The sequence below is a fragment of the Prunus mume genome, linkage group LG1 (genome assembly GCF_029339155.1).
Source record: "Prunus mume cultivar Tortuosa linkage group LG1, ASM2933915v1, whole genome shotgun sequence".
In the NCBI taxonomy this organism is placed as follows: Eukaryota; Viridiplantae; Streptophyta; class Magnoliopsida; order Rosales; family Rosaceae; genus Prunus; species Prunus mume.
In genome coordinates, this window is record NC_142698.1 from 28,827,221 (window position 1) to 28,848,274 (window position 21,054).

The 21,054-nt window shown below is 34.7% G+C and overlaps 1 protein-coding gene and 1 long non-coding RNA gene across 2 annotated transcripts; both read left to right on the forward strand.

The window, feature by feature from the left end:
* Positions 1–12,269: 12,269 nt before the first annotated feature.
* On the forward strand, positions 12,270–15,155 carry FRU (FER-like regulator of iron uptake). Its single transcript, XM_089049104.1, is given in 7 exon segments — positions 12,270–12,487; positions 12,489–12,735; positions 12,993–13,088; positions 13,359–13,380; positions 13,618–13,694; positions 14,767–14,940; positions 15,066–15,155. Coding segments are annotated over 7 exon segments (924 nt in total).
* Positions 15,156–18,872: 3,717 nt separating this feature from the next.
* LOC148921531 (uncharacterized) lies at positions 18,873–20,405 on the forward strand. The gene is made up of 2 exons (XR_016122533.1): positions 18,873–19,284; positions 19,479–20,405. It is a non-coding gene; the product is annotated as an uncharacterized LOC148921531 (long non-coding RNA).
* The last annotated feature ends 649 nt before the right edge of the window (positions 20,406–21,054 follow it).

Here is a 21,054-nt window from a genome sequence, read left to right on the forward strand (position 1 = left end):
GTGCTTAGTTTAGCATGAGCTTGTATTTTATAATATTATTTCAATCCTTGGCATGAAAAATTATTTATTTAGCATGACACGTGGACTATGACTTGTATATGACGAGCCTTCGTGTACTCCGATATGTGACTTTTCTTAATATAGTATCGTATTGGACCGAAAACTTATTTGGGCCCAACCATGGACTTTTTTGGGCCTCTACAATACTAATAACAAATTTTAAACAAAAATAATTACGATTGAAGGAAAGAGTTTTAAATACCAATTTATAAAAGCACTAGGGTTTCACCATCACCTAGCAATCCTATGAATTTTTACCAATTACTTATAATTTGCACATGCTACTTTGAAGGTTAGGTTTTCCTAATTTATATTCTACTTGGAACCTCCAACATAGAATGTATATCCAACATGCAACCCATCCGGACGTTCGGATCAAATCTGAACATGAAAGACTCATTATGTTTTGTGAAAACCCTTTGAAAAACCATGCAACCCTTAAGACATGGTGTTCATCTTAAGTGAAATTACAATTATTAATCACAAGAAGCCACCGTCAATTTCAGGGAACCTTCGGACTAAAATTGCATCCAATTACTTTTCTAAAGATCCTAATGGTGATCAGGCATTAAGACAATTAGATAGTTTAAAACAGTGATTAACAATTCAAAGTATGCATGCAATCAATTATAAGCAATTAAATAAAAATTACATATTCATGCTAAGGTTCACGGCTTCACCCTAGCAAAAGAAAATTAGTTACGCATATTCATAACTAAAATCATGGAAAATATTATTAAGAATGAAAACACCTTAAAGTCGCAAAAACTCCAAAACCCTAGCACTTGCTCTCCACAATGTCAAGTTCAAAAGCCAAAAAAGAAGTCCCTCAAAATTGCTGTGAGAAAGAACTTAAATACCTCCTAAAACCTAGCTGCCCAATCCCCACAAAGAAACTAAGTTAAAATAAAATAATATTAGGATATAAAGTCCAAATTGGATTAGGAGAATCTGCCCACAATTTGCCCAGTCACGTTTTAGCCTCAAATCTCCCCCAAATCCAGCCCAAAATAGCTTGTTTTAAAGACAAAAACATTATGAACACTTCACCAGGAGGCCACGAACCTCATCCAAGGTCATCTTGGGTCCCAAAACGCAATAAAAGCCCAAAACATCACTATTCCAGCACCGCGCACTGCTCATTTATTTTATTTCTAGAGAATAACCGCTTGGTAGAAAAATATGAAATTTTGATACGATCAGGCTAAGTGACTCACCAACGTCTTCCAACTAGAATTACTCCAAAATTCGTCCATTTGATTATATTTTACTCCAAAGGAAGGCGAAAGTCCTATATTGGGAATATAATTCAAAGTATCAAAATTCTTCCAAAATATTAACCAAATTATACTAAGAAGGGGGTTAAATATATAATATAAAATTGACTCATCACTCCGCATAGGAGATTTTCTGTTATACAGTTATTCTCTCATTCGAATGTCCGCACGTTATTATTATGAGAATGTCATTATAAACAAGGAGGAAAGTAGGGAGACGTAGTAAAAAACACATAACGTCCACACGAAAATAACGTCCAAATGTCCACATAGGTAAATTTATGTTATATATATATATATATTTTTCCTTCTCGATCTCATTAACCATTAGTAGTTTATCCTTTAGCTACTATCAAAGTTGACAATGGGTTTTCTTGGACAATCAATGGGGATTCCTTTGTATTTTTGCTCAGGTCTCTATCGTATTTGGTTTTTTTATTTACACTTGGACTGTTGTTGGCAGGTTCTATCCATAGACAAGGAGAAATGACAAAAAAGGAAACTTTTCGACTTTGAAAGAGATCTAAGTTCAAAATCCCCAACCTCCATTGATTTTTAAAAACTTCTCGGAAAAAATTAGAGCATAAAAATTACTACCCTTTTAAATTTGGTAGGCGTAGCCAAGGGTAAAATCTAGTAATTACCCTTCAAAAGTATTGAGCTATCATGACAAGAAGTGGGCCCACCAAATTGGACAAGTCCGAAAGCAAGACTTATCTGAACTGCTGCCTGGACAAGTTGATGTCATGTCGACGTCAGCATGATGTCATGCTAACGTCAACATGAAATCAATAGCCAATTTAAATACCAAAAAATTTAAAGTGAAGAAACCATATCCTTGCAATTTTGTCAAGTTGGTAATCAAAACATAGTTGAAGTGAAGAAATTAACCAGCCATACTAGTAAAATTCACACAGATACAACATAATCCTTCAAATTTGTAATGCAAAAGTATGGTTTGAAGTTAAGTAATAATGCCATGACAAGTGTTCTAACGAAATTACAAAAATGATTTGGCACTAATGGCACACTTAAACGCGTGGAAAGACAAGATTAACGATGAATTAATTTCCATTTGAGCTTATGGAGGGCTAAGATTGGACCAAGGCATGTGTTGGGGTTGTGTAATGCACGTACAAGTAAATAATCGATTTAATTAACACTAAGTGCTCATTTGGCATTGCTAATTTGGAGAGATAAGTGATTTTTTTAAAATTTTGAGAAGCCCAACCCATTTGGTAAACTGTGAGAAAATCACTTATTGCTAAAAATTGATGTGAGAGAAAGCTATAAGAGAAAGCAGCTATAAGAGAAAGCAGCTAAAAGGTGCTTTCATTTTCTGATTATGCAGAAATCATTTCGAAGAGGTGCTGAGTTTAATAATTATGTGGCAATCATTTTCTGATTATACGTAAAATCAATACCAACACTTTTAACAAAAAATTTACCAAACGCCAAACTGCTTTATCTCACAGTTGATTTCTCTCACAAATCTGACAGTGATTATTTTTACAGACACAGCAATGCCAAACTGGCCCTAATACACTTGGTTGTATAAATAAACTCATAATTAGAAATAATATAATTAAGTAAGTACGTCACTCAGAGAGCCCCTACCGCGTTGATGCAACGTATATGCTTTTGGGATCAAAGCACATTCGATTCGTATGCTAGTTTTTGCTTAGCCCTCTCGTTCCAACCACACGTACATATAAACAAATAAAAATTAAACAAAAAAATAAAAAATAAAAAATAAAAAATAATTTTCTATAAATACACAAAATCTAAGAAAAACTCGTATTTATAAGTTGTTAGAAGACATTATATATGCAAATAAAAGAAGGAGAAAAGAATTAAATTTACTATAAAACACATTACACATAGCTTTTCTTTTTTGCCTCCCTGGACTGAAAGGAAAGATAGGAAGTGGTAATCCAATTTCCATAAATTTAGTTTTGAAATTACTTACCTAAATTATTTAAAATCGAAAGAGGTATGGTTGACATTTCATCTATATTTTTTTGGTTGACATTTCATGTATATATATACATGATATAATGCATATATATATTTTTTGTTGACATTTCATCTACGTAGTTATTTTGAAGAATCACGAGTATGCACACAATTAAATTGGGAAATTGTCCAATTTTAGGAGAAAAATTTTGGGCGGAGACTTTCCTGATACGTGATAGATTGAAGATGATATATTATAAAAAATATATGTATATATATATATATATACAGAGAGCTTCCATTGAGGATCCCTCAAATAAGCTTATTTGAGGGACACCCCTTGTAGGGCCCACTCCGGATTGTATTTCACTAATCCAAACCGTCTATTTTGTAGATACACATTCAAAGATCATCTCTACAAAAAATCATTTGAATCCGATATCATTCTGACCATTCAATTGAGTTATTGAAAATTTTAGTACTTTCTTGAAGCACCGTGTTCATTGATTTTGTAGGACCCAATTAGATGTCGAAACGGTTTTCGATTTGTCTAATTTTTTGTAAGGATAATCTATGAATGAAGACCTAAAAAATAGATGGTTTGGATTATTGGAAAAAATTGTAGGGTACCCTAAAGGGCGTCCCTCAAATAAAATTATTTGAGGATCCTCAATAGAAGAGGACTATATATATATACAGAGAGCTTCCATTGAGGGATCCCTCAAATAAGCTTATTTAAGGGACACTCCTTGTAGGCCCCACTCCGGATTGTATTTCAATAATCCAAACCGTCTATTTTGTAGATACTCATTCAAAGATCATCTCTACAAAAAATCACTTGAATCCGATATTATTTGACTATTCAATTGATTTATTGAAATTTTAGTATTTTCTTGAAGCACCGTGTTCATTGATTTTGTATGACACAATTGGATGTCGAAACGGTTTCCGATTTATCTAATTTTTTGTAAGGATGATCTATGAATGAAGACCTAAAAAATAGATGGTTTGGATCATTGGGAAAAAAATTGTATGGTACCCTAAAGGGCGTCCCTCAAATAAAATTATTTGAGGATCCCTCAATAGAAGGGGACTATATATATATATATATATATAAGGGGTCTAGAACCAGAGAGGGTTAGCATATATTGTTAAGAAGCAAATATAATAGAAAAGTTGTAATTTATACATAAATCTTATTAAAGAATAAACAAATATTGAATGTATAAAAAATAATGAATGTATGAACATAATGATATATTTAAAATATTTCAAATTTTATAAAGACATAGGCTTATGAGAATGCTTACAAAAGATAGCTTCCTAGTTATGCTCACACTCAGCTGTTCTTCAGATCATTGTTTCTGAGAGAACAATTTGAAACTAAGAAAACTAAATTTTACATTCTGCTTTCAAATGAGGCCGAAGCCTCCTTATAAAGAAAGACATAACTCTAGAAAATTAAAGTAACTTAAGTAAACTAACTCTAGTACAATAATTACAGGTGACTTTAACTCAGATGCTTTCACTTTCACTCAGATGCTTTCACTTTCACTCCGGTGCTTTTACTTTTACTCAGATGCTTTTACTCGGATGCTTTCGGATGCTTTACTTTCACTCGTGCTTTCTCTTTTACTCAGATGCCTTTAATGATTCAATCACGCTTTTTCCCGCATGGTGAATACTCAATCAATTCAGATCATAGGCGAATAGGTAGGGTCTTGACCATGGGGATAGTCAGACAATCTCATCGGGCGATCAGGACTAGGGCTTAAAGGCCGAGGCTGACAGCTGGAGGAGGACTCAGATTCATTGTCTTCATCATCATCTTGCATTTCTTCAGCTTGCAAAAGTAACTGTTTAGCTAGATCTCTCAGCTCAACTTTAGATTTTCCTTCAGTAGAAATTTGGGAAGACTGAGAAGAAGAAGGCTTAGGCTTAGGCTCAGGCTTAGGAGGTAGTGCCGGGAAATCTCTGTAGAAATATTCAGATATACGGTGGACTTCAAAACGATCCCACCATTTAACAGAAAAATGTCGGGAAAAGAATCTCTTCTCCCAATCCGCATGATAATTCCATTTCATAATCCAGGGGATCTTGTAACGGGTAAAAAATAACAAGGGTGTAGGGAAAAATAGATCACGCTCAGGAAGCTTAACTCGAGCAGAGAAAGTAGTAATAAGCTCAGTGATTGCAGAGGGGATGATTTCAGAGACAGGACCATGAGTATCCCACCAGTGAAGAAACCAGTAGGGAAGCTGATCATATTTAAATTTATTATCAAAACTTATAAACCAGGAATGTGAAAATTCAGGGGTTTGGTGTAGGAAAATATAATAGAAGGACTCAACATAATCTGCATAATTGTATTGAAGCTTAGAAGGAAGGGATCTTAACTCATAGGGGTGAGGACCCCAACTCTTTTGACTCAGGACTTGATAAATGTACAAGGAATGATAAATTATTTTCTGGGGATCAACTTTATCATGTATAGGCTTAATATCTACAGATTTTGTTTCATGAAGAATTTCTCTGTAATATTTGAGGGACTTATAAGGACTATGGGGAAGGAAATGAAAACCAGGAGGAAAGTGATTGAAAGCAATTGCAGCAGGATTCATAGATGCAGTGATATGGGGTTCAAGAACAAATAAATTAGTAGTGCATTTTGATACATAAGGAGAAGACTTAGGTCTAAATGTAGAAGAAGATAGAGGGCTTGCATGTGGGGGTAAAAGATAAGGATCATAGCTGGATGTAAGTGCAGACTGGTAGTTGGGTCTTACCTGGCTCAGGGTAGATCCTAAAGGGTTAAATTTATTAGCTAGAGGAATAGGGGACATACCAGGATAAGGTGTAATAGATGCAGGCTCAAGTTTAGGAGAAGAAGAAGATGCAGACTCATGTTTAACAGGATATTGGCTCAAGGTTGCAGGGAGGATTCTGGGTATTTGGGGGACTCAGATTGTGCTGTTCTTTATTCTTATCTTTTTCTTTCATTTTTCTTCCTGCCATAATTTTCCTGTAAAAACTCTCTGGTAAGAAAATCAGGAATAGAATTCTCACTGCCTTTAATAAATTCAATATTAAAATCAAATATGCTCAAAAGTGCTTGCCACCGTGCAAAAATCTGTTTTGATGCAATGTTTTGAACATCCTTTTCAAGAACATGTTTAGCAGATTTGCAATCAACACGGACAAGAAATTTTTGATTTAATAAATCATCTTGAAATTTAGTAATGCATAGTACAATAGCGAGTATTTCTTTTTTAATAGTACTGTAATTATACTGCGACTTAGACCATGTACCAGAATAGAATCGGACAATTTGCTCAGAAGAAGTGGGAGTAATTTTTTGTTTAAGAATACCACCATATCCTATATCAGAAGCATCAGTCTCAACAATTTTAAAAGAACTTGTAGTAGGAATGCCAAGACAAGGGAGTGTCTTAACATGACTTTTAATCTGTTTAACAAGCTCAGTATGAATAGAAGACCAAGGAGGAGGATTAGTTTGTAATCTATCAAACAGGGGCTTACATTGTTTTCTCAGATTCTTATAAAAATCAGAAATATAATTGAGTGATCCTAAAAATCTCTGTAATTGATTCTTATCTATAATTTGATCAGGAAATTTATCTGCAAATTGTATGGATCTATCTATAGGCTGTATTTGTGATTGACTTATATTAAAACCAAGAAATCTAATATGCATTTGGAACAACTTAATCTTCTTAGCAGAAACAACTAATCTATTGGCTTTTATGACATGCAAGAATTTGTATAAATGTTTCCAATGCTGCTCAATAGACTCAGAGAATATAAGAACATCATCAATATAAACAATAGCAAATTGGCTGTAAGAGTTAAAAATTTCATTCATTATATTCTGAAATTCACTAGGAGCATTCTTTAAACCAAAAGGCATAACATTCCACTCATAATGACCAAAGGGAGTGACAAAAGCAGTTTTATATCGATCAGACTCAGTAATCTGGATTTGCCAAAATCCACTTTTCAAATCAAATTTAGAAAATATAATGGCTTTACTCAGGCGATTAATCAAATCTCTCTTATTAGGTATAGGGTATCTAATCCATTCAAGAACAGTATTAAGAGGCTTATAATTAATAACTAATCGAGGAGATCCTCTTTCTAACTCTGCATTCTTCTGTACATAAAAAGCAGAACAAGACCAGGGAGACTTACTACGTCTAATTATATTTTTCTGTAATAAATCATTTATTTCATTTTTACAAAATTCTAACATTTCAGGACTCATTTGGATAGGACGAGCTTTAGTAGGTATATTTTTCTCGGAAAAATTCTGTATATAAGGCAAACTTACAATATGATTCTTCCTATGCCAAAAAGCAGTAGGTAAATCAGAACATACATCATTAATTAATTTATGTTCAAAATCCTTAATTTGCGTTTGCATTGAAGGTGAACTTAACTGAGACTCAATTCGCTTATTTTGAACTTCTTCCTGTAAGTGTTTAATTTGGTTGGTTTTGTCAAGAATCAAAGATGTTGCTATAGATGTAATACTTTTTTGTGCAGTCTTTAACTCATGTAATTCAGATCGAGTAAGAAATTCAAACTTAACTTTTTCACCTAAAGGACAGGCAACAACTCCATCAAATTCAACTTGTAAAGGATATAAAAGACTTATAAAAGGTAAACCTAAGATTACTTTATCAGTTATATTTTTGACTAAAACAAACGAAGTTTTAAAACACACTTTATTTTGGCAGATATGTGCTTTAGGAATCTCATAACTCAAGTGTAGCATTTTACCAGAAGCAGTACTTAAAGATTCAGTTGATTTTGTATAATATTTAGTAGGAACTAATCCTTCTTTTATGCAGTTCAAATCAGCACCAGAATCAAATAAGGCAATAGTATCAAACTCAAAATCTTTAATAATTATAGTGATTTTAGAATACCATTTTCTAAAAGGAATATGATTAATTAAACTAATAATGTGATCAGTTTTCTCATTTTCTTCAGAATGGGTAGGGCTACTTGGCTGACTATCAGACTTAACCAAATCTTTTTCTAATAGAGAATTCAAACTTTGTCGGATATCATAATTCTCAGCTTGTAGTTTATGGCTTAATTGTCGTAATTCAATTATTTCTCTTTTTACGGCTTTTACCTCAGAGTGTAGATCATGCAAAGTAATGTCTCTTTTCTTATGAAACCTTTCTAATGTAGAATTTAAACTTATAACAGAAGAAGGTTGGGCTGTATTCATATGGCCTATAATTTTTCTTAATTTCTTTAAATATTCAGACTTCAATTCAGGGTGTTCTATTTTACTAATCAGATCAATTAACAATTCTTCTTGTTCTTCTTGTTTGGTTAACACAGAAATAGATTTAAGGGTATTACAACACTTATCTTTACATCCTAATTGAATATTAGGTGAACTTATGTAGGATTCAGAAGACTGATAATCAGACTGAATTACTAAGCATAGTTACATCCTCAGGCTCAGAATCTCTTAATTCAAGGACTTTAATTAATTTTTCTTTATCAGCATCCGTGATCTGTAACTGTTTAATAGTATCTTTAACTTTACATTTATTAGCATAATGGCCAAACTTTTGACATTTAAAACATTTAACTTTACTCATGTCGGTTCTTTTCTTAAAGTTTCTACTCCTTTATTCTTTCTTTTAGGCTTATCTGACCATCTTTTCTTAAAGCGGGACTTTTTCTTATAAAACTCATCATTAGATTCAGTAAAATGTCTTTTACGCTTATAATGACGTTTTTTACGCAGATGACTAGGAGACTTAAGCTTATTTTTTCTAGAAGGAGGAGTATACAAACCATATTGTTCACAAAAACTTCCTAACTCATATCTTGCAGATTTCCTTTCAGACTGTATTTGTTTATTTATTTTCATGTCAATACACATTTTCATACCTTCTTGATTAATTATACTAATTATATTACCATAAGTCAGATTATCATAATCTATATGACCTAATTCATTACTTAATACAGTTCTAATTTTATGAGCAAACAAATTAGGCAATCCATTTATAAACTTTTCTTTCCAAAAGGCTTGATTACTGTCTTCTCTCAGCATTACCCGGGAGATAAAAACATCTTTATACCACCTAAAATCACTTAATTGCGGACATCTCAAATTACTCAGTTGATCATGTATTCTAGACTGTGTATGACTCGGGGTTCCTATAAAATGCTCAATTATTGTATAAAGCAAAGTATTAACACTGTCTTCTATACCTTGTCCTATATTTTCATTAAACAAAGGCAGACCTTCAGCGTCTAATTTTACTGCATGTATAATATTATTTCGGGACTCATCAGTTAAATGCTTATCCCACCAAGATCTCAGAGTTCCTGTAAAACCAGTTTCTAACAGGGGAATTATCTCAGATTGTCTTAAATTATGATTAGTACTGTAACTATTAGCAACCATAGACATGTGGGTTAATTTATTCATAATTTCTTGCTCAGACAGGCCATCTATATTCCATTCATATAATTTATCAGGAGAAACAGAAAATTGACTTAGATTATTTCTTTCTTCAAATTGAATGTCAGGCGGTGTAGGCTTAGGATACCAATTTCTGGTTAGGCTAGTAGGATTAGTTAATTTCTTGACCTTTAGCTCAGATTCTAATTCTAGGTTTTTAAACGCATTCTCAATTTTAGAGATATTACTAGACTCAACAGATTCTGTATTTGATTGACTCGACTGTGTATCTAAAGGGACGGATGACCCTATAACTTTAACTCCAGATTTTTCAGGTTGTTCAGGTTTTAGCTGCTTAAGCATTTCTTCTATTTTGTCAACTGTAGAGGATGTCTTAAGGGCAAACTTAGGCTGTAAATCTTGGAATTGGACTAGAGGCTTTTCTGCAGACTTAATGGTAGGCTCAATAGGCAAGGATTTATCAATTTTTGTTTCAATTTTATCTAGTTGTTTTCCTATAGTAATAAGACTCTGATTTGTATAGTTATTCTGTTCTATAAGGCGTTTATTGGGCTCATCATTTGGATCTGTTAACTTAAATGGGCTTGCAATGACATTCCTAGATCCATGTTTAATTTTAATTGTTTCTGCAGGGGGGTGACTAGAAATTACTTCAGACTGATCTAATTTCATCCATTTTTCTTTGGTTATAGTTTTTAACCCAGTAGGACTGTAACGGCTTTCTATAAAATCAAGATAAAACATTTCTTTTTTCTCAGATCTCATATATTTTTTCCATTCAGCAAATATTTCTTGTCTTTTACATGCATCAGGGACTAGTTGATGATATATATCTCTTCTAGGCTGGTTAATGGGATCATGCAGATGTTTATCTAGGGCTTTCCAATCAATTTTAAACTTCTCAACTTGTTTAAGGACTTTTAACTGATTATCTAGACCATACGCATTTGGGCTGCAGCTAATTCACTTGCTAAGAAATCAGATTGAGTAGGGGACATAGGGGGAGACTCAGGTTTAGGCTCATTTATAGGTGGAGTATTATAACAAGGATGACTTACTTGGGCCTTTTTTCTCAAGGATTCTAACTTTAGGTCTATAAGAGCTCGTTCAATTTCTAAGTCTCTTTCTTGAATGGAAGATGAAGCAGATGAATTTCTAGCAGGCTCATGACGCTTAGAAGGACTTGGTGTAGGCAATTGCTGTAATTGTACATTAGACTTAGGTTGATTTCCAAAATTAATCTTAACAGTACCATCTAAATATTGCTGTATGTAATCTAAATTATTTAAGCTACATTGTATCGGTGCAGGTTGGGATTCGGTAACTAAAGTCCAATCTTGAGGTAGATTTATTTCAGACCATTTAATAGTATGGGGAATACTTATATTAGCGTCAGGTGTACGACTTTGTATTAGTAGTGTCTGATCCCTAGGACTTCTATTCAGGGCTTGAAAATTCATATTTGTACCTGTAACTTTATAATAAATTCTATAAATTAAAGCTATAGGCTGGGTACCAGGCAAAACATTATAACCAGAAGTTTTAATATTCAAAGTTAAGGTTTTAAGAATATGTGGATCATTCAAACTGATAGTAAAATTAGGATAGCAATCAAAATGTACAGGACCATTGCAAAGACTCGATTCAATCATACCAAGCACAGAATCATTAAATACTGTAAATCTAGCATCACGTAAGCATAACAGAATAGAAGCTTGTAAACCTAATCTAGTTAATGGCTTAGCAGCAACTTGTACAAGACCAATATGCAGAAAATTATTACCATCATGCTTATGTTTTTTAATGGCATCTAAATTCAGTAATTGACAAGACTCATGTTCTTTACTTAAAGCATACACTTGTTCTACAGTTTTAACATGTGTAGTTGTATTAAATGCATTCAAAGACCATTTTTTCCTGTATATATTTTTATCAGGTACTTTAGGTATATTCCAATCTCGAAAGTCTAATTGCTCATTATCATCATTAGAATTATACTCAAATTGTTCTTCATTTACTATCTCGGGTAGACGTCCTATAGTGGTTCTAGAGCTGCTCGAACTACAAGAATTTGTTCTAAAGAGACGACTCATCTTACTCAAGTGTGTGGGAAAGGAAGAATGAAGAAGAAGATAAATAGTGACTCCTAAATCTTACTGTTTATTCTAAAAGAAACCTATCAGTATTCTTCCTAATTTTCTATCTCCTGCCCACCTATGTGTGCCCTACCCCGGGACTTACCAACTGGAAAAAGGACTCACGGGTCAGACCTTAAGGAAGAAAACCAAGAAGTAACTTAAAGAACAAAAGAAAGAATAGAAATCACTAAGGACTTCAACTCAGAAATCCTAAACCAGCCACTTGGGTTGGATGAGTTGCAACCTAGACAAAATTCTTACAACTAACCTATATAAACTGAAAGACCCCATTGCTCACTTCCATCTATATATATGTTTTGGTCACACCAAGAGTAAGTAGGCCTCTCTACCCACCAAACAATGAATCCCATTGATGCTCTAGAAAACCCCTCCCTGCACAACCCTAGCTTAGAGCTAGAGTTACATGATTTCATGGATGGTGCCAACTTTGATCAGTTTTTCAATCTAATCCGTGAGAATGATCAAAACCCTGTCGTGGATCGTTTCGATTGTGATCATAATAATAATCACTTTATTACTAATAGCTGCTTAATTGATAACCAATTTGGTTCGACGACCCCCTGGTGATATGTTTGGCTTTAATATTAATTCATTGCTCCCAAGTTTTGAAGGGGAAAAGAAAGAGGTTCCCGAAGAAGATATTAATGGTGGGGACGACTCTTCAGGAACAAGTACGACAACAACTACAACTAAGAGGGTGAAGAACATTGACAAATCAAGAACTTTGATTTCTGAGCGAAGGAGGAGAGGGAGGATGAAGGAGAAGCTCTATGCATTGCGAGCCTTGGTTCCGAATATAACTAAGGTATGCCTTCGTATATGCGCGTAGTATAGATGTATAAAAAAAACATTTATCTCGGCAGACTGTCTGACAATTGTTAGGCTGAATCTAAACCTATTAATCGGATTGGTTCGTGTTTGAATGCATTTACTATGCATATGTTTATTTTTCATAGGTATACAGCATGATGAACCATATCATCATGACATTGTTCAGCTGTGAACTCCGTCAGGCTAGTATACATTATTAAATAATGCAGGTCCTTGTGAATTAATGTGCAGATGGATAAGGCATCCATTGTTGGGGATGCTTTGCAGTATTTGTAAGAGTTGCAAATGCATGCCAAGAAGCTTAAGTCTGAGATTGCTGGGCTTGATGTTAGATTTCCTTAATATACAAACAAGATCTTTCACACAAACTGTAACACGTATAAAGACATGAAGACATACCTAGAGCCATCTTCCTTGAGTACACAACTTCTGAATTCATCCAATCCGTTGCAGCAGCAATCCCAGCAAAGGCAGGAACGGCTCAAGACTTCTGCTATCTCTCAGAATCTCTTTTAGCTATCTCTTTATGATGAGAATAGGTTTAGAGAACGTGTCTGATGATAGCAGGACCTTTAGCTTATATACGGCTAGGTCAAGTCGTCTCTACTCATCACCGAGGGCCGACTTGACTTATCTTCCAAGCCCACTTAATCGGTTCACGCATAAATGGAAATAAAATAGGACCCCTTAACAGGCCTCAAAACCCTTCCTTATTTCACTAGGTTTTGGGCCTTAAGGTACAACTTAATTTAAACTCTTATTAAACGTGATATGACTTAGTATCTTGTGCACCGATCTAAATAGGAAAACATAACACTTGAAGCATCCTTGGTTGGGCCACCTCATAGATATCAAGGATATAATAATATTGGAAACACTGGAAAGATTCGAATGGCAAACACAAGCCTACTAGTTTCCAAGAAAAGAATTCAGGTACACCCACCGTACACATTGATGCAGACATATTTTATATTTTCATACCATTTAAAATTTGAAACACCGGACGTGAGTTAAGCCAGTTGGTTATGATAGTCCACCCTCCTTACACCCAAGTTCGAATCCCCTTCTCAGAAATTAAATCAATTTTGTTAACGGCTCATACCATCACTGTAAGCCGAGCCTATTTAAGAACACCACGTGGCCATAGAGGCTAGGTTGCCTTTATACTGACCGACCGGATGAACTACCCCGGGTGTCGATAAAAGGCCTCCTAACCGAACCTGTTAGGAAAGAATGTGAATCAAATGATCGAGCATTCTAACAACAACCCGACCACTAGGATGCCGTGTGTGACCAGAGGCGCATTAATGTTAAGCAGGCATGAACAGGCCTTTATCAAGTTAGTCACTCCATTTGTCTGATACAACAGCCTGGCGATGGAAAAGGATCAATTAATGTACTTCACATCTAAAGCCAGGGTGTCACTTTGCCATGTGATCCTTGATTGGTATCCAGGTGATGGAGAGGGATCAATTAATGTGCCTCCCATCCAAAGCCAAGTGTCGCTTTGCCACATAATCCCTGTCAAATAGCATGGTGATCAGAAGAAGTCATTTAATGTAGTCCAGTCCCACCAGGGGGATGAGAGATAAATATCTCATTCTTAAATATCTTTGTCTCTCTTTCTCCCCTTATAAATACCCCTCACCCATATCAGGACAAATGTAATAAATATTCTCACCTTAAAAACCCTACATCCTTCTCTCAACCTCTAAACTATTTCTAACTTAACCATCGGAGGGGGTTCAACTGGGATAAACCCTAGTTTGCTCCTATTCTGATAATTGTTTGAAGTGTGTAGGCCATCTCTAGAAGGTATCTCAACCAGGAGATTAAGTGTAAGCCCAAACCTTAATCCAGGTTCAGGCAATTCACTCTACGAGAAGGACACACGGTTTACAAATTTAGAGTAATTTAGACTTTCGCTTATATATATAGAAAAAACATAAAAATAAATATTTGAAACATTATAACTTGATATTAATTGATGCATGTGGGCATGTAGATGGACATGTTTCAAGTGGAGGAAAGAGGATTTTATGTGAAATTGGTGTGCAACAAGGTACAAGGGGTGGCTGCATCACTTTACTAGGTTCTTGAGTCCCTTATAATTTTCAATGTTCAGAATTCCAACTTGACCACTGCTTCTGAGAGTCTTGTACTCACAGTTACTTTGAAGGTATACATTTTTCTTCTTCTTCTTCTACCTTTAATTATTTTACTTGATTCTCCTTTTTTTGGTTACATATTTTAATTGAACTATTTCAGCTGAAAATAAGTGGTCTATATGTCAAATTAAATCAGGTGAAAGAGTGTGAGCAGGAGATCAACTTGCCAAATTTGAAGCTGTGGGTGATTGGGGCTCTTCTCAATGAAGGATTTGAATTAATTTAATCAACCTTCTCTTCCTGAATTTTTGTGATGATATTCAAAATCTTATATATTAGCGAGCAACTAAACATAATTAATCTCCAGAATCGTATAAAGAGAGAGCCACGACCCCATGTGTATGCATGAAGTTACAATTACATTAATAAAATATAGGGAATTCTCCATTGCTCTCGTAATCTGATTTTCCAGTTATTCACATTTTAATTTTGAACTCGTTTTAAATATAAAGGTTATTTATATCTACACCCAAAATAGAAGAAGAAGAAGAAGAAGAAGAAGAAGAGGAAGAAGAAGAGCATGTGTGTAAATTTTTTAATATACATTTGCCTGTGAATATTTAAGTAGGGCACACGTACCGTACGATAGTGTTATGACACCTACCACCACCAGTGTGTCTACAATGGTTGTAACCTATCCAAAAATCTGTGTAACTCGTCATCTTTGATGGGAGTTGTGTGTATCAAACCAACTTCTATGTTTCTTTATATACTGCAAGATGATGACCGAGCTTGATGAGCAGGGGGCCGTAGTCACGTCCCTTCTGTTAAGATTGACTATCCCATGTCCAAGTGTCGTTTTGGGGGTGCGCGAGGAGGGAACTTAAATTTCTTATGAAAAAAATATTTTAATGTTTAAAGCACATAACAAAGCTGTATATATTTTTTTTAATTAAGAAAGACGATAGATTGCATTCATAATTTAGGCATAAAGGCTGTCACACACAAAAGCTAATACAAATAGACACATAGAGTTAATACAACTACGCTGGCGCATTAACGACAAAGGGTACTCGAAATACAAAGGAGTCCAACAACAACAACATATGCACAAAGCATACCTCTACTCATAGCCACACAAGGCCAAAGAAATTCCGCCATAAAAGTCACAAGCCTTGAAAAACTAGGCAAATGTGCCTCAACATACAAAACTACAAATGCAACTACAACCTTTAAACTCTCACAAGTAAAACCTAGAAGTAGAGACTACAACATGCAACAAACTCAAAAAAAGTTGACATACATATTACAACTCTAAAAATTGCAACACACAACAAGAAAATAAAAGCTGAACTACCACCACCACGTCGTCCCCAAGATAGTCAAGCAGCCAATCACCAAAATCTAGTCGAAAGCTGTTAAAAGCCCCAAGGAAGGGAGGGGCGGGGTAAGGGCAGGAATGGGAGGAGAGGAGGGACAGTGAGGGCCTAGAGGGGATGGGCCAGGGGTAGAGGGGTGGAGGGGAGGGAAGGGGAGGGAAGGGGTGAGGAGGAGAGGAAAAGGGAGGGGAAGGTCTGGGATGGGAGAAGGGATGGGGAGGAGAGGAAAATTATATATATATATATATTATTGCATGATAATATCAAAGTTTGTGGAAATTTTTTGGGGACCCAAGCCCTTCCTAACTTTGGGAAGAAAAAAAAAAAAAAAAAAATTCTGATTGGGTCAATAAGCCATTTGGGCTACGTGCATTGAAAACACTCGCTCCAGTCAATCCCAATTCACAAATTAAACCATAGATTATCCGAAGATAATTTTAATCTGAAACAAAACCAAAATGATGTCAACAGTTAGCAAGTTGGATAAAGCATCTAACATTTAATAGATACGGGCTTACAACATGTATTAGCCCTCGTATTCTTATGCCCTAAGAAACATAGTCGTCATGAAAAGTTTTTACAAGCCCAAGAAACATAATCGTCAAGCCATGTTACGCAATAAGCCCTATATACCTCACATATTATATCATATATATATATATATATATATTATGTCCTCGCGTAGTTTTTATTCTATTGGTATTTTTTTTTTTCCTAATGTTGGACGAGATCACAAGTTCAAATCTCCACACCCTAATAAATAGCAGAAAAAAAAGTTGCCCCTCGTACCTTAAAATTCCTAAAAGAACAAATTACATATCATGCTATTCAATCTCATTTAAGTCCTTTTCTTTTGTTTTTGATCATTCAAATTCATGCTAGTCAAAACTATATATCATGTTACATTTAAGGCTAAGTAGTGAGATTTGAACTGAAACGCACAAAAGAAAATGTTTGCGCATAGAGCACAAAAAAGGAAAAAAAAATTTGTGGCTAAGAGAGGGCTGAAATTAAAAGCCAAGTCTAATAAGGCTAAAAATGATGATTTTATGGACACCCAAAAATAGTTTCTAGACACCCAAACTTACCAAACTCTTGTTAAAGCCTCAAAGCCTTAAATTTCTAAGCTCACGGGCTATGAACAAATTAATATATGCCCGATTTGATACTTCAAAATCCGTATTAAGGAGGCAACATTTGTTGTATAAAATTAAGGGCTCATTTTAATTTTTGTCTCTGGGCCACTCAAAGTCAGGGTCGGCCCTAATGAAACCGAACCTCACCAGTGGATATTAAGGAGGCAACATTTGTTGTATTATTTTTCTTCTTGAAAAGTGAATTTTCAGAAATGTAGAATAAAAAAAGAAAAAAGAAACCGAAGTGACGCAAATTGACCATGTAAATTAACCCGCGCAATGACACGATTAGTGATTAATTAACTCTTGTTTCAGCATATTGATCATCAGATTGGACTAATGCTTGTGTTGGTGTTGCTTAATCAAATAAAGAACTCAGAAAATCTAATACTAATAACTAATAATATAAAAAGAAGAAGGAATCAATGAAATGTTGCTTGATCTTCTTTGGGAACTAGAGAGGAGTAGTTGGGTTTTATAGAATTTTAGAGTGGGAACCCCTCTCTATCTTTATTTGGTGTAACTACTTGAGCTGGATGAGAGAAAACTTTCACGTCCGGTTTTGAAGGGAGGAGATCCTATAGGATCCTATCCAAAATTTTCTTTCACTATGCCCATAGCTAAAAAAATCTACTTTCTTACGATTATGAGGTTCATTTGAATATGAAATCCAATCCTGGAAATACAATATCCCACTTTTCATTTTTTAACTACCCAAGGCTTCTATATTTTTTGAAATTGAGAAATTTCAACTGGAGCAGGTGCTATTCGAGAACAATTAGTCGATCTAAATTTGTGAATTATTATAGATTATTCATTGGTACAATGGAAAGAATAAGGGGAAGAAGGGCCCACGGATAATGAATGGGAAGATAGAAAAATTGGAAGAAGAAATGATTTTTGGTTAGTATTGGTTACTTTATTATTAATGACTTTATTTTTCTTTATAATTGTTTTGATATGTGAAAGGAATAACAGACGTTTAAATATTTAGGAAAAGATGCGTAGGCACAAAAGTATAAAACAAGGAAACCTAAAAAAATTATTATTTATTAATAACACCGTTTTGGTAGTATAATAACAAGTTTTTTTATATTATTATTGTTAGGATGTGTGCATATATCATGTATATATATGGTTAATCGGTGTTATATATTAAATTACTGTATTAATTATTCTACTTAAACGTAACATCTACCATCAGTGTATAAAGAGCTAGCCAGGTGTCAGATCATCCTCCCTTAGTGGAGGATAATTTTTTTTTTTTTTGGTCAACGGAGAAGAATTATTATTGCGGAAGCTGCATGGCAGAGAATGCTGAATTGAACTACAACTAAGAAGAAAGTTTCTCCTTTAATGCATGACCACATACAAATAGTGCATGCATGAAAATGTTGCCCATATAAGGCACAAACTAATTTGAAACATAAAACAAAACCTTGCTTTAGAGAGAGAGAGAGAGAGAGAGAGAGAGAGAGAGATTTCATGTTGAGATTGTCTCTTATGATCCCATTACTTTTCTACCATTAGTGTAATATTTTGCTTTGACATCTCATTAGTGTAATATTTTGCTTTGACATCTCATTGTTCTTGTTCATTCATCTGTTTTGCTGCCTATTTTATTTTGTTCATCGCACAAGAGGCTTTAGTATGATGCTATCATTTCGCAACAAGTCGTACTAGAGCTTCATTCAACAATTGTAGTGTTCATCTTGTGTGGATTAAAGGAGGAAGCATGGGTCTGGAGCCTAATTGCCGACCTATATAGGGGTTAGGACTCTAAAGATACATGCCCTTGGTGACGCTCTTACTACAGACAAGTTGTGAGGGACGTCACGAAATACAATTTTAAATCAAGGATGACTAGAATGTTTTGCAAACGACTTAAATACGCGATGAGGTATTGTAAAATGACATATTAGCTTTGTTGTTGAGATCTTCTGATATGCATTCTCTTCTTAACATATAGGCATCCTTCTTTTGATGAAGGAGAGAAAAATATTTGGTGAAATGAATTGGCTATTATTATTCGTCATCTTTGACAACAAGTGGTATCAAGGCTTTATTCAAAATTATTATCTTGTGTGATTTAAGATGAAGGAGTCGTCATCATCCATCATTAGCAACAATGTTCAAATTGACTACATCCAATTACTCCATTCAGAAACTAAGAATAGAGGACATCTTTTACTGCAAGGAATATTTGTATGAGCCTTTGCAATTACAGGGACACACACAAGAAGGGAAGTCAGACGACACATGGAGCATTATGAATAGAAAAGTTGTCGAACAAAACCGACAATGGGTGGATCAAAGTGTGTTCCATCACATGGCATAAGAAACAGATGCATACATATTATGGACAAAATTGTCGTCCATGTATGAGAGGAAGACCACTCAAAATAAAGTCTCATTGATTTGACGGTTGGTAAACCTCAAGTACAGAGGTAGTCGAAGTGTTATCGAGCATCTTAGTGACTTCCAAGGTTTGATCAATTAGTTGAAAAATATGCAGATGGTGCTCGATGATAAGTTACAAGCACTAGGGTTACTCAGCTCTGTGCTAGATAGGTGTGACACACTAGTAATATCATTAAGCAATTTAACTCCTCAAGGATTTCATCCATTGGACATAGTTAAAGATAACAATGTTCAATGAAGAAGCAAGGAGGAAATAATAAGGGGCATCACCAGAGTCGTAAGCTCTTGTCAAGAGATGATTTGAGAGGTAGGTCCAAGACAAGAAGGGACCTAGAATGTTACCATTGTGGCAGGACAAGCCACAAGGTGCAAGATATTTTGTTACCTTCATTGACGATCATTCTAATAAAGTATGGGCTTAGGGACATAGAATAAAAGATCAAGTGTTTGAAGTTTTCAAGCAATTTCATGCCAGCATTGAACGAGAGACTAGTAGAAACTTGAAATGTATTCGCACCGGTAACAGAGAAGAATATATAGGGGTGTTTCGAAACTACTGCATATGTAATGGAATCATGCATGAATGATCTATTTGAAAAACTCCTCAACATAATGGCATAGCTGAGAGGATGAATAGAACCATTGTTTAAAGAATCAAAACAATGTTATCTCATATCAAACTGACCAAGAGTTTTTGGGATGAAGCTCTTATGATTGCGATTGAACTAATAAACCTTCAACATCTTTGAATGGTGTAGACAAAATCTCAACAACCAAACACTTTCAATGATTTGTAGGAACCATATTTTCCTAACCAGAACTTGTTCAAGACATCACCATTCAAAGGCATTGAAGGAGAAAGGTTAATTAAATCAACCATAGTCATGAGAGCTTCACCCCAAAAACTCTTTCGCAATTTGGCATGCGATAACATTGTTATGATTCTTTCAACAATGGTTATGTTTATCCTCTTAGCTATGCCATTATGATGAGGAATTTTTAGAACAGATTGTTCATGCTTGATTCCATTACTTATGCAGTAGTTTTGAAACTCTCCTATATAGAAATGAAGAATTATATGGCGATAAATGATACACTAATGTCAATGGTTATGGAAAATGGAAACTCAACAAAAACTCAATTGTTCTAGCTTGAGGAAAGAAGAAGAGCACATTTTACAAAATACATGCAAGGGTTAGTAATAAGTTCGTAAAAGCTATTGGAGAAGATTCAGTTGAGCTATAACATA